Source organism: Sciurus carolinensis, chromosome X (genome assembly GCF_902686445.1).
Source record: "Sciurus carolinensis chromosome X, mSciCar1.2, whole genome shotgun sequence".
NCBI lineage: Eukaryota > Metazoa > Chordata > Mammalia > Rodentia > Sciuridae > Sciurus > Sciurus carolinensis.
In genome coordinates, this window is record NC_062232.1 from 5,935,801 (window position 1) to 5,951,309 (window position 15,509).

General features: G+C 33.0%; 1 protein-coding gene across 13 annotated transcripts in view; it reads right to left on the reverse strand.

The window, feature by feature from the left end:
- LOC124971392 (probable ubiquitin carboxyl-terminal hydrolase FAF-X) overlaps positions 1 to 15,509 on the reverse strand; it is a 133,635-nt gene that overhangs the window by 74,567 nt on the left and 43,559 nt on the right. For all 13 annotated transcript variants that reach the window (XM_047535168.1, XM_047535174.1, XM_047535173.1 and 10 more), the window contains one exon: positions 359 to 565. In XM_047535168.1, the coding sequence (XP_047391124.1) occupies positions 359 to 565 (207 nt within the window). The remainder of the gene's footprint in view (positions 1 to 358; positions 566 to 15,509) is intronic.

Sequence of the window (15,509 nt, forward strand, 5' to 3'; positions counted from 1 at the left end):
AGGAGTGAGCTACTGTGATTTGCTCATAGGGAAACCAATATTTACATTATTAATATCTACTTTTATGCTTCCAAAAACCACTATCAGTTTTAATCATATGTGATCTTAGTCCATGTATTTTATAGTACAACTGTAATAAATTATTTTATCTATAAAAATCTTTCTTAAAAGTTATTAAAAATTCTTAATGATAGATAAAACTTATTGAAAAACACCAAATGGGTGTAAAAAATAAACCAATTCTTCGGGCTTATTTTAATCAAAAGTGATGGAATATACTGAAACTATCCTACAACTACACTATCCTAATCATTAAGGAAAAAAGTCAGAAATGGTAAGTAAAGAAGAACCTCCATACCTGAGAACAACTATAATCTAGTATTTTTATGTGGGCACTGAGAGCTAGGTCCATGATATCTACAGGCACATCATCACTATGAGCCAGATTCCAAAGAAGATTCAAAACTTTGTGTGCCATCACACCATCTTTATCATCTTCTGCAAGACGACGTATCAATTCAAGTAGCTTCTCACGCTGTTTTTTACTTGCATTTGTCCAACTTTCCTAGGGAAAAAAAATATTTAAATGACATAAATAACACATAGCATATACCTTTAATTGTATTATAATTATATTTCTGCTTTAATAATATTTTTGGATAAACTATATTTTATTCAACACACATCTGCAGATGACAGTACATGTGTACACTCCACCCTGCAACAGAATAAACACAAAAATTATCAAACTGTTGGTTTTCAGACTGAGAAAATGAAATAGAACTCATAAAACATACGTTCTAAAATTCCAGAAAAAAAAATTCCCATTTACAACTTCAAGCTGTTTGATGCTGTTTATTAATAAATTACACAAATTAAAACTGAAAGGAACACTCAATTTAAAAGTTGCCACAAACAATGAAAGCAATCATGAAGTAATATGTATTACATTTTTAAAACAAAACAAAACAAAAAAACAAGCAGAGAAAAAAGTTTATGAGAACTTTAAGAGTACTAACCAAAAAAACTATATCGAAAATGTGATCTTTAGGAGAGAAAAATGCTCCTTAAAAAGTCAAAAAATTCTACTTTTAAGAAGGTGAAATAATTTTAGGAAGATGGGATGTATTTTTCATTATACAGCCTACTAAGCATAACTAAAGTTTCTTGACGTTATAGAAAAATAAGCATGAATCTAAAAATTGCAGAGTAGAAAGAAGAATAAAAAGTGAAGAAAAGATTCCAGACCTGCTGGAGACTAAAATCTGAGGAACAAGAAGGCAATGAGTTTTTTGGGTCTTCTTTTATTTTTCCAGACTTAAAGCTGAAGAAGCCAGAAACCTGGAAACAAAGACCAGAAAAGATCCCAGAGAATCACATCTACAGTCAAATTTCAGAAAAGGCACAAAGCAATCTCTTAGAAAATAAATGATCGACTACAAATACTGTCGAAAAAAAATTTTGGCCTCCTATGAAAACCATAATATATGGAATGGAGAATTCAGACTTCATAAGGCTGTTGCAGGCCAACATCTTTGAGGTGAATCCATAAAAGATGAAACTGTGAGCTAGAATTTCTACTTCTACAAAACAGAAACAAGTCCCTGCACCAGATCCTTTCTATGGCGATGCCAGAGGAAGACTAAAAGAACTATTGCTCAGCAATAAAAAGCTCCACCAACACTATGGTAGTAGTGTACACCACATAAGAAAGAGAACTTTTTGCCACAGAGCAGTAATAAGTAGTGACCTTCCAGGTGATAAGGAAGCTTGTTGGAGGAACCTGCAATACTGCCATTACTTGGCAATAACAAACATTCTTCCTTTATTCAAGTGGTTCTAGATAAGATTAATTAAATAAAGTTTAAATATTTCCTTACATTTCTTATAGTAATGTAATAATTTCCAAGTTTCAAATGCAAATTATTTGACACAGCAAGAATCAAGAAGGTATCGAAATATAGAAAAAAAGTAACAAATATGAAGTAACCAATATGAAGATTACAGGATGTAAGAATTATCAGGGATTTAAAAGCAATGACATAAAGACATAAAGATACTACAATACATTTAAAAAATTCAACAGAAATCTAAAAAATATTCAGATTACAATTCAGAAGGCAGTAGCACAGGAACAAAAGAACAGGACACAAAAACAAAAGAGTAAGTTTAAGCCCTAACATCAGTAATTCCATTAAGTGTAATCAGTCTAAAAAAATTACAATGCAAAAATTAACAGGAACTACTTACAGTATGAAATAAGAATATAAGGTTGGAGGCAAAAGGTTGCAAATAATATGCAAAAATTAAAGAAAAGCAGAAGTAGCTATTTTAGTATTAGAGAAAACAGACCTCAGATTCTGAGAGGGTGGTGGAAATGAACTAGACAGTGAGTACCAATCTCACAACACAGAAAGGAGGCAGTAAGGCAAAGCAGAATTGTGAGGTGGGTAACAAAATAAATGCACTAAAACTTGGTATTACATAGTATTCAACCTGGACTGGTAGATAAGTTACCTGTGTAGAAAACAGAATGCCCTACCCGCCCCCAAAGAAAACTTGTGAATGAGAAGGAGGGGCAAAAGAAACAATGATAAGAAAGGAGTAGACATCCTCAAGTTAATGCCTTAAAAAGGTTTTGGAAAGAGAGAAAATTTAAAGCATAACAATAACAGAATAAATCTTAAACCAATGCAAATAGCTTATAACCAAATCCTGAAAACAGTCAGAGGTCTGCAGACAACTTGTGGAGACCTCAATCAGTTTGCCCTTAAATCAGTGCATTGTTTTCCCATGCCCAGACAACTGCAAGTCAATCCATAGGTAACTCCCCTACAATGGGACCTCTTTAAGAATCTACCTGGAAGAAGTTCTGTAAGGACCACTACTCGAAAAATCACAACAACAGTTTCTTGTCCCCCTCACCACCAAAGGGAAACAAAAGGGTTTGTGGGGATTTGTGCTAGTAAGTGCACCTAGACCCACTAACCTTTCCACTCCCTTAACAACAACAAAGCAGCTTAAGCCCCAAGCAAAGGAAAATGGATTCCCTACAATGCCTGGGGTTGGGGATTAGGGTGAAGGGGGATGTTGGGAAGCCTAAGAACATTTTGTGGATTGCAGGGCTGTATCAGAGGGAAGTTGCCTGAATATCCAGTGACTTAAGAGGACCAAGGGGCAATTGTCAAGAGTCTCTATGCAACAGGAAGCGGCTGATCCCGGCCTTAACAGGTGTACAGCCTGAACAGTGATTACAATTAGCAAGTGACATGTCACTGTTTCAATAGTTGTGGGACCTTGCAACAGACTTAGTGAGCAGAGGGAAACAAGGCCTGCCATTCATAGCCTGAGGCAGTGAAAACTAGAGTCCACCAGAGGAATACTTCTACACTATAGAACATGTGGCATGTCCACAACCAGAGTTCCTATGATCAGAGAGTCACCAGGATCTTTACTATAAGATGGACACAGTAGATGGGAACAGGTACATGGTAACCCAACGGAAATACAGGGGCACTTCAGAGTCTGCATCCTGAATTACTTACTACACTGCATAGAATCACCAATCTACAATACTGCACCCTTCAAGCATTCGGCTAACAAACCAGAAGATGCTGGTGGGAGGTGCATAGCAACTAGGAAATTGGCTCCTGTGACCTGAAGCTCAGGACAGATCCACAGTCAAGACTGATGGACATCTGCTTAATGTCCAACCCCAATGAAACCCAAACCATTCAATAAAAACTTTCTTTAATTTGACATGGTATGCTATAAACAACTTTAATGTCAATTTAATCACATAAATAATTCCTTAACTTGAATAATAATTGTTAACCCAATAGCCAAATTATATCTTCAACGCATTTACATATCATCCAATGGCTTAACACATTAATTGGAATCAATCTTCCTGTTTTCCTAGCTCTAGTTTATATCTGCTCCTCTTACCCCATTTATCTTCTTACATTATCCCCAACTACTTCAAATATGACCCATTCATCTATTTCTCTTTTTTATCTTAGCGTAAATTACCCTCTTATAGTGTGTACTTTCTCTTTTTCACTCCATTTGCCCAATTTTTCTTCCTCCCTTATTTTAGCCCTCACCTTTGTTTAGCAAATTAAACAACTAATTTTTTGAACTGTTCCAGAACTTTACTGTAGGTTTACACCTAAATTTGAAGAACCATGAAGAAATGAAGCAAGTTTTTGTTCTTACAAGTTTGAATAGAACAAGACTTGGCTTAGAAGTGATTATAATAAATAGAGCCCAGTGGCATTCCTTAAAGTGGTGCTAACACTGGAATCATCAGAGGTCACACACTGGCAAAATATCACTATCTGGATATTTGCACAACCCGGGCTCTTGTGAAGAAAGTTTACGATGTAGTTCTTCAATAAAAGAAGCTGGAACTATACCAGTAGATAAGTAGACATACAAGGCAAGGGAACAAACCACCCTAAACACTCATAATTTTTCAACAGATATTCGCTGACACCACAGTGAAGAAAATGTCACAGAAGGAACTTACAAAGTTCACAGTTAGGGCTGGGGCTGTGGCTCAGTGGTAGAGTGCTTGCCTAGGAGAGGTGAGACACACTGGGTTCAATCCTCAGCACCACATAAAAATAAAAATAAACAAATAATAAATGTAAAAAAAAAAATCATCTCTGAAGCAATGTTTTAAAAATAAAAAGTTCATAAATTGTTCTGTGAGCAAAAAGAAAACACAGGAGTGAAATTAGAAAATATAGGAAGGGAAAGATCAATAAGGGAAGATTCTGAAAAAGAACCAAATATCTGAAATGAAGGAATCTATGAACCAAATAAAAAATTCCACAGAAAGCATCACTAATAGATTATTTTGAAGACAGAATTCTGAAAATAAAGTGGACCATAGAGAAAAGCTGTTAAGAGGCCACAAACAGAATATTCAAAAAATGTAATTACTATTAAAGCTCAAATTTATGATTCATCAGAATAGATGATGACTCTGAAATATAAGCTAAAGAACTGCACATCTTTTCAATAAAATATCAGAAAAATTTCCAAATCTTAAAAAAGACACAGAAATTCAAAATTCAAGAGGCATATCTGTAAGACTCCGAATACCAAAAAATCACAAAAGATCCACTCTAAGACACATACATTATTATAAAAATGCCTAACATTCAGAAGAATAGAATTTTAAAGGCAGCAAGAGAAAAATGAATGCTCACATTTAGAGGTAAATGTGGACTTCAAGTGGTTTCTCAAGCCAGACACAGAGCTAGGAGGGCAAGGAATACATGCTAAGCACCAAGAAAAAAAGAAAAAAACAAAACAAAAACAAAAACAAAAAAACAAAAAAAAAAAAAAAAAGAAAAGAAAACAAACAAACAAAAAGGGCAACAAAGAATACTATTCCCAACAAAATTAAACTTAATGATAAATAAAAGCTAAGAGTTCATTAACTAGAAAGCCTGCACTATAAAACATACTCAATGAAAGAGTTTATAAAGAAGAAATAAAAAATAAAAATGAAATTCAACAGAGGGAAGAATTACATTAGAAGAATAGCCAATAAAGGAGAAACAAGTACAATTAAACACTAGAATTAAAGGAAAATGGAAGAAAAGAAAAATCATTTCTTAATTGTAAATATAAGTGGTCTAAAGTCTTCAACCAAAAGACATAGGTTGGGATATTGTATTAAAAAACAAAAATAACAATATGTTGTCTGCAAGAGACTCAGTTTATAAGAAAAGGCACACAGAAATTGAAAGGATAGGAAAAATAATACAACATGGATCTTGTAAATAAGCAAGGGTAGTTGGTATCATAAGATATATGTGGACATTAAACCAAAATTATTAAAAAGAGACAAAGAAGGTGACTTCATAATGCTTAAGGGGCGTCACACATCAATCAAATGTAACAATCATGAATATTTATGCCCCAAACACAGCATCTATGTATATCAAACAAATGCTTTTCAAAATTAAGAATCAAACAGACCACAACACATTAATACACACCTCTTATAACTTAATAGATTATACAAACAAAACTGATTAAAGATTCTGCAGAATTAAAATACAATCAATAATATGGACCTGTCAGACATTATAGAATATTTCATCCATCAACAACTGAATTCACTTTCTTCTCAGCAGCACATAAAACATTTACTAAAATGAACTGTTTTACATCACAAAAAATCTAAGCCAAAAAAAAAAAAAAAAAAAAAGATAATTACTTGCATTCTATTAGATCATAATGGAATGAAACTGGATATCAATAAGATTTAAAAAAAACTCATAATAATCACCTGGAGATTAAATAATACATTTTGAATAATGAATAGAAAAAATCAGGAGAGAAATAAAAAAAATACTTAAAAGTAAATGAGAATAGTGATAAAAACAAAAAAAAAAAAACTATGGGATAATATGAGGCAATTCTAAGAGGAAATTTGATAGCACTGAGCTCATAAATTATAAGAACAGAAAAGCTCAAAACTTTAGAAAAAGAACAAACCAACACCAAATTTAGTAGAAAATGGGAAATAATTAAAATCAGAGTTGAAATCAACATAATTGACATTAAAAAAAAATACCAAAGATCAACTAAAAAAGTTTTTTGAAAGGCTGAAAAAAAATTCAATAAACCCTTAGCCCAACTAATTAAAAAAGGGAAAACAAAGTATCAGAAATGTCAAATGAAAAAGGAACTATCAATCAAAATTCAGAGAATCCTTTGAGAAGTACTGGTGTTCCAATTTTTCTTTGAAGGTCTTGTAGAACTTGGCTGAGAATCCATCTGGTCCTGGGTTCTTCTTGACTGTTAGGCTTTTGATGGCATTTTCTATTTCATTACTTGAAACTATCTGTTTCAATTGTGTATGACCTCCTGATTCAGTGTGGGTAGATCACATGTCTCTAGAAATTTGTCAATTTCTTCAATGTTTTCTATTTCATTGGAGTATAAATTTTCAAAATAACTTTCTAATTCTATTCTGTATTTCAGTGGTGTCTGTTGTAATATTTCCTTTTCTGTAGTGTATTTTAGTAATCTGAATTTTTCTTTGGTTTCAACTTCACTGATTTCTACTCTAATTTTAATTACCTTCCTGTCTTCTATTGTTTTTGGTGTTGATATTCTCTTTTTCTAGGGCTCTGAGATGTAATTTTATTAGGTCATTTATTTATTGACTTTTTATTCTTTTAATAAATGAGCTCAATGCAATAAACTTTCCTCTTAATACTGCCTTCAGAGTGTCCCAGAGATTTCGGTATGTTGTATTGGTACTCTCATTTACCTGTATTTTTAAAATTTCATTCTTGATTTCTTCTATTATCCATTCATCATTTAATAGTGTATTACTTAGTCCCCAAAGGCCAAATGATAGTTTTCTCTGATATGCAGATGCTACTTCACAATAAATGGCATGGGGTAATGAAGAAGAACAGAAAAACTTTAGGAGGAAAGGGTATGGGGGTCAAAAGTATAGTAGAATAAAACAGACGTCTTATATACTTATATGACTGTACGACATATAATTCTACAACATGTACAACCAGAAAAATAAGAAATTATACTCCATTTATTTATGTTATATCAAAGTGCATAAATCCATTCTACTGTCATATATAACTAATTAGAATAAGTAAAAAATTTAAAAAAAATTAAAATAAAAAGGACAGGGCCTGTAGCTCTGTGGTAAAAGTGCCCCTGGGTTCAATTTCCAGTATAAACACACAACAAACAAACAAACAAAAACCCACAAGTTGAAGAGTACAAAGAAGTTTTTTAAAAAAATCCACATAATAAAGTCAAATACTGTATGTAAAAAAAATTCAGAGGAACATCAAAAACTATTTTGAAAATTTATACTACAATAAGCTAGAAAATCTTGAAGACAATGACAAATTCCTAAAGACAATGACCTACCCAAACCGAACCAGAAGATACAGAACACTTAACAGATGAATTTCAAGTAATGAAATTGAAGCAGCCATCAAAAGGCTACAAAGAAAAGCCCAGTTCTACCAAACTTAAAAGAACTAATACCTCCTCAAATTATTCCATGAAACTAAAAAGAAGTGAACTCTGCCAAACTCATTCTATGAAACCAGTATAGCCCTGATACCAAAACAAGACAAAGATGCATAAATGAAAGAAAACTTCCAGACCAATGTTTTAATAAACAGATGCAAAAAATCTTAATAAAATTCTAATGAACTGTATTTAAAAAGAAAAACAAACAACCAACCAACAAAAAACAAAAAAAACCCCACCACAAACAAGTGGTTTCATCCCAGGCATGCAAAATGGTTCAATATATGAAAATCAATACATGTAATTCAACACATAAACAGAATTAAATACAAGAATCATATGACTGTTTCAACAGATGAAGAAAAAGCATTTGACAAATTACAGCACCCATAATGTTAAAGAAATATGTGCAGGAAAAGTAGAGTTCAAATTATCTATTTGCCAATGTTATGATCCTATATTTAAGACCCAAAAAATCCCACCAGAAGATTTTTAGAGCTTATGAATGAACTCTGCGAAGTATCAGAATACAAAATCAAAATACCCACTTACAATTGCATTCCTACGGTACAATGATGAATCTGTTGAAAAAGAAATAAGGAACACTGTTCAATTCATAATAGTATTAAAAAAGGCAGGAGAATCTAAAAAAAAAGGGGAGGAGGACTCTCCAAAGAAAACTACAGGCCACAAAAGAAAGAAACTGAGTAAGACTTTAGATACAAAAAGACTTCCGTGTTCTTGGATAGGCAGAATTAATTGCCAAAATGGCCATACTACAAAAGTATAATAAAAATACAATACAATTCCTATTAAAATTCCAATGATGTTCAACACAGAAATAGAAAAAGCAGTCATGAAATTCAATTGGAAAAATAAAGGACCCCGAATAGCCAAAGTAATCTATAGTGAGAAAAGTAAAGCAGGAGTACTAACGGTACAGACCTCAAATTATATTAGAGTTGCAGTAACAAAAACAGCATGGTACTGTACCAAAATAGCCATGAAGACCAGTGGAATAGAAGATACAGAGACAAACCCACATTAAAAAAACCAATTATGTCATGCTTGACAAAGGTGTCAAAAACTTACACTGCAGAAAGACAGCCTTTTAAATAAATGGTGCTGAGAAAATTTGAAGTCTATATGTAGTGAAATGAAATTTAACACCCCTCACCCAGCACAAAACTCAACTCAGAGTGGATCAAAGACACAGCCATTAGACCACGAAACCTGCATCTGTTAGAAAAAAATACAGGACCAATACTCCAACATATTGGTTAAGAAACTGAATTCCTTAGGACTCCAAAGTGCAAGAAGTAAAAGAAAACATTAATAAATGGGATTGTACAATATTTAAAAGCTTCTTCTCAGCAAACTAGAGTATGAATAAAGCCAACAGAATGGGAGAAATCTTTGCTACCTCAGTAAGAACCTTAATATGCAGAATATATAAAGAACTCAAAAAATAACCCAATCAATAAATGGGGAAAACCATAGGACCCCCCCCTATGCACACATGAAGTTGAAGATTTTAGATGACAATAGGTACTTTTCAAGAAAAGAAATGCAAACAGAAAACAACACATGAAAAAATGATCCACTTCTTTAGTAATCAGAGAACTGCAAATTCACACTATACTGAGATATCATCTCATTCTAACCAGAACAGCCATTATCAAGAATGCAAGTAACAATAAACACTGGTAAGGATGTGCAGAAGTGGTACATTCATACATTACTGGTAGGAGTGCAAACTAGTGCAACCACTCTGGAAAGCAGTATGGAGATTCCTCAAACAACTAGGAAACTACACCATATGACCTAGCTATCCTACTGCTTGGTGGGGTGGGATATACAATATATATATACAATATTCAAGGAATTTAAAATTCACATACTACAGTGATGCAACCACATCACTGTTCATAGCAGCACAATTCACAACAGAAAAGAAATTGAGCCAACTTTGGTGTCCTTCAATGAACCAATAAATAAAATGTAGTTAATAAATATATACACAATGGAGGGGTACTCAGTCATAAAGAATAATTTTATGGCATTCATAAGTAAGTGAATGGAACTGAAGACTATCAGTCTCAAAAAATTATAGGTCATTTTCTGATATGCTGAAATTAATCTAAATTAAGGGAAGGAACATTAAAAAAAAGGAGCAGAATAAAAGAAATAGCAGTAGAGGAGACAAAGGGGAATGGATGGAAGGGGGTTGGAGTGGGATACTCAGACAGTGGAATGAATTTGACCTAACATTTCTATGTACATATATGTATATATCACAGTAAATCTTACTATCATGTATTTCTACTAGACACCAATTTTTAAAAAACCTCTAACTAAAACAAAGATAAGTAGAGCAGAGGGAAGGGAACAGGTGGAGGAAGGAGGTGAGAGAAATGGGAAGTCCTGGGGACAGAATTAGAACAAATTATATTCCAAGTTTTTATACATGTCAGAATGAATTCTACTGTTATGTATAACTAAAAGAAACAACAGAGAAGGAAAAGACATGATGCTGCTGGCTTATTAAGTATTTTCTGAACTTTTACAACAATTAGCAAAATGAGAATAATTCAGTAACTACAAATCCTATTGACTGTCCTTTCTATAGTAGCCTAAAATAGCTATTCAGCCATCTCTCTTTATTGGCAATATAAATGAATTCTAAACTGCATTTACTTGTCTGCCAAACCCACTGAAGGTGAACTGTAGGTCATTCTATAAAGCTCTGTAACTTACATGTAGTACCACTGTAATTACATCTAGAATTTTGTAGATTACAGAGTTGGTGAGCACAATCATATCTAAAAATAAGCTTTTCCCCTAAATAACAGATTAAGTTTTCCTCTTCCTGGTTATGAAATATGATCTTGAGATCTTTTATATTATCCTACTTATTATGTTGTTAATCCTCTGCTTCCAAAATAAAGGAAAAGAATATAAATAAAAAGTCTTCAGAGCAAAAAAAAATATTAAACAACATTATATACTGGAAAATGAATCCATCAATAAAACATCGTGTGAATATGTATATGCTGTACCAAGAACATGTGTGTAAATAACAAGAGTCTGTATATGCTTTAGGATATCTCTAAATAAATGAAAGACCAACTAGACAAAATTGAGCAAGGACAGAAAAACCTGTAGGGTCTAACAGACCTCTATAAAGCACTCTACCCAGATGGACTCACTTGCTTTTCAAGGTATCCACAGAAAGTATACCAAGCAAGACCATGTTCCAGATCAAAAAGCAAATATTATCATATTTAAAAATGAAATCTTACTGAGTATATCCAATTGCAATGTACAATAAGACTTCCTAGTAGATGATGAAGTCCTAGTTAAGGACTGTTTAAGAAGTATTTTGATAAAACCATAAAAATATAATTGATTCAATATAAGTACAATAAAATAAACCAAAGTTTACATAAAACATATGTCAAAGGAGTAATGAAACTAGTGTACATTATAAGAATAGATAAAAAAAGGGAAACCACTTAAATGCTTGAAACTCTTTTAAGAAAAAATGCAAAAGGCAGTAAGCAGAACTATTTTGAAACAGAACAGAATTAGATAAAAATAGGGAACTGAAGTTGGGCACAGTGGAGCAAGCCTATAATCCCAGTGGCTTAGGAGGCTGAAGCAGAAGGATTTGGAGTTCAAAACCAACCTCAGCAATGGTGCTAAGCAACTCAGTGAATCCCTGTCTCTAAATAAAACAGAAAATAGGCTGGGAATATGGCTCAATGTTTGAGTGTCCCTGAATTCAATGCCAGGTACCAAAAAAAGAAGGCAATTGAGAATGTTAATAAAAAAAGTAGTTGTTTTTTTTTTTTTCACGAAAAAATACAAAGTTCTTGCAAAGTAGAAAAAGGATAATATACAAATTGTAAATATGAAGAATGGAACAGAGCTCGCAATTTTTTAGACCCTGTAGACATTATGGAAGAACAGAGAATATTAGAAACAACACATAATAGGACAACTTAGTCAAAATAAATTGTATATTTAAAGAAAATTATTTTAAATCAATAAATATACAATAGTCAACCTGAATATAAGTATAATTTAGAACTTTTGGAAAAAATTTCTACACTTAGAGAAGTAATACCAGTTATTATATGTTTTTTTCCAGAAAATGGAAATGAATGCTACTTCATTTATTTTAAAAGTAAGTAATGCCCTAGTAGCAAAGCCTGATAAATATGAAAAATTGAAAGCATCCCCCCCCAAACTGGAACAAGGCAGGATGCCCTCTTTCACCACGTGTATTCAATATAGTCCCTGAAACTCTTGCCAGAGCAATAAGAAAGAAGAAGGAAATTAAAGGGATATAAATAGAAAATGAAGAATTAACACTCTCACCATTTGCCAATGGCATAATTATATTTGTAGAAAATGTAAAAAATTCCAGCAGAAAACTTATTCAACTAATAAATAAACTCAACAAAGTAGCATGATATAAAATCAATACCCATAAATCAAACGTATTTCTATACATAAGGGATGAAGCCACTGAAAGAGAAATAGGAAACTACCCCATTTGTAGGAGCCTCAAAAAACAAAACAAAACCAAAGTCCCCAAAAAACACCACCACAACAAACAGACAAACATCTTGGGAATCAATCTAATAAAAGAAGTGAGGGCTGGGGATGTAGCTCAGTTGGCAGAGCGCTTGCCTTGCAAGCACAAAGCACTGGGTTCAATCCCCAGCACCGCAAAAAAAAAAAAAAAAAAAAAAAGGAAAGAAGTGAAAGACCTCTACAATGAAAACCACAGAATACTAAAGAAAGAAACTGAAGAAGTCCTTAGAAGATGGAAAGATCTCTCATGCTCTTGGATAGGCAGAATTTATATGTCAAAATGGCCATACTACCAAAAGGGTTACACAGATTCTTTGTAATTCCTATTAAAATCCCAATGATATTCTTCATAGAAACAGAAACAGCAATCATGAAAACTCATCTGAAAAAATAAGAGACACAGAAAAGCCAAGGTAATATTTAGTCAGAAGAGTGAAGCAGGAGGGACCTTGAACTATACTGCAGAGCAATAGTAACAAAAATGGCATGGTCTTGGCACCAAGATATAGTAGATCAATGGCACAGAATAGAGGACACATAGACAAACCCACATAAATATGGTTATCTCATACTAGACAAAGGCAACAAAAACATTCACTGGAGAAAAGATAGTCTGTTCAATAAATGGTGTTGGGAAAAATAGAAATCCACATGTAACAAAATGAAATTAAACCTCTGTCCTTCACCCTGCATAAAAATCAACTCACAGTGAATCAAAGACTTAGGCAGAACAGAGATCCTGCACCAGTAGAAGAAAATGTAGGCCTAAATATTCATCATGTTGGCTTCAGACCTGACTTCCTCAACAAGACTCCTAAAGCGCAAGAAGTAAAAATAAGAATCAATAAATGGAATGGGTTCAAACTAAAAAGTTTCTTCTTGGCAAAGTACATAATAAATAACGTGAAGAGAGAAGTTACAGAATGGGAAAAAAATCTTTACCCCACACACCTCAAATAGAGCACTAATCCCCAGGATATATATACATAACTTAAAACACCAAAAACAAAACAAAACAAAACAAACAAAAAAACTCCAAAACCCAATCAATGAATGGGATAAGGAACTAAAAAGACACTTCACAGAAAAACAATCGATCAACAAATATATGAAAAAATGTTCATCTTAGTGAATACTAAGATTTCCTCTCACTCCAGTGAGAATGGCAACTATGAAGAATATAAGCAATAATAAGCATTGGCAAGGATGTAGGAAAAAGGTTCACTCATACATTGCTGGTGGGACTGCAGACTGGTGCAACCACTTTGGAAAGCAGTACAGAAGTTCCTAGGAAATTTGGAATGAAACCACCATTTGCACCATTTGACCCAGTTGTCCCACTCCTTGGCTTATACTCAAAGAATTTAAAATCAGCATACAACAGTGTCACAGCCACATCAATATTTATAGCAGCTCAATATACAATAATTAAGCTATGAAACCTAGTGAGGTGTCCCTCAACAGATCAATGGATAAAGAAAATGTGGTCTAAATACACAATGAAATATTTTTCAGTCTTAAAGAAGAATGAAATGATGGCATTTGCAGGTAAATGGATAGAACCAGAAAATATGCTAAGTGAAATAAGCTTATCCCAAAAAACCAAAGGTCAAATATTTTTCTCTGACAAGCAGATGATGATTCATAGTAGGGGGTGGATAGGGAAGAATGAAGCAACTTTGGATTATGCAGAGGGCAGTGAGCAGAGGTGCAGGGTGGTAAGAATGATAATGATGGCAGAAATGAAGAGAGTAATTATTACATTATATACATGATAAAAAAATAAAAAAAAATATATATATAAAAAAATCATTATCATTTCCCATGAGAATTTTGTCATAAAATAAAAAACACACGAATAGCTAAGTCATGCAATGGAAAAGGCATGATAAGTGGGCATTAGGTTGATTTTCTTCCCAGTTATTTTTTCTCCTTTCTGTTTAGGGGGTTATAGTTCATAAAATAAATTATGACTTTTATTGACTTTTTATACTGTGGGATTTTCTGAATAATGGAACATATCTTAAGTCTAAACATGTCTTTAAGTATAAAATTAGCTAGGGTGTGAATTTAGATGTGTAGGTGAGTGGGTATTACAGCATGTTGTTCACTGTGGCTGTGGGTAATGAAATTACATTAATTATATTTTCTTTTCCCCAAGACCTTTCCAAACTTGTTTGATTTGTAATGAAGTGTGTGTTCATATAAGCAAAGTGGAAAACTACTTGGCGTTAGTAAAGTAGTACAAGTAAAGTAACACCTGTGCTTAACATATGAGCCAGTAATATATTTCTATTATATATTCTGAAGGAACTAATATAAATGTGCACCAGGAAGTATATTCATAAACCCAGTGTAATGTAAAAAACTGTCAATATATAATCAGAAATATAACAATGTCCAAATACTGGAAAATGAATAAACTATTGGTCACAAAAACAAAAACCAAAAATCAAGGAAACTTAAGAAAACAATCATACTTCAGATAGAGCACTAATTTCCAGAATACATAAAGAACTCAAAAAGCTCTATGTGAAGAATACAAATATCCCAATCAACAAATGGGCTAAGGATATGAACAGACGCTTTACAGAAGAAGATCTACAAGCAATCAATAAACATATGAAAAAATGTTCACCATCTTTAGTAATAAGAGAAATGCAAATCAAAACTACCCTAAGATTCCATCTTACCCCAATTAGAATGGCAATTATCAAGAACACAAGCAACAATAGGTGTTGGCGAGGATGTGGGGAGAAAGGTACACTCATACATTTCTGGTGGGCTGCAAATTAGTGCAGCCATTCTGGAAAGCAGTGTGGAGATTCCTTAGAACACTTGGAATGGAACAACCATTTGACCCAGCT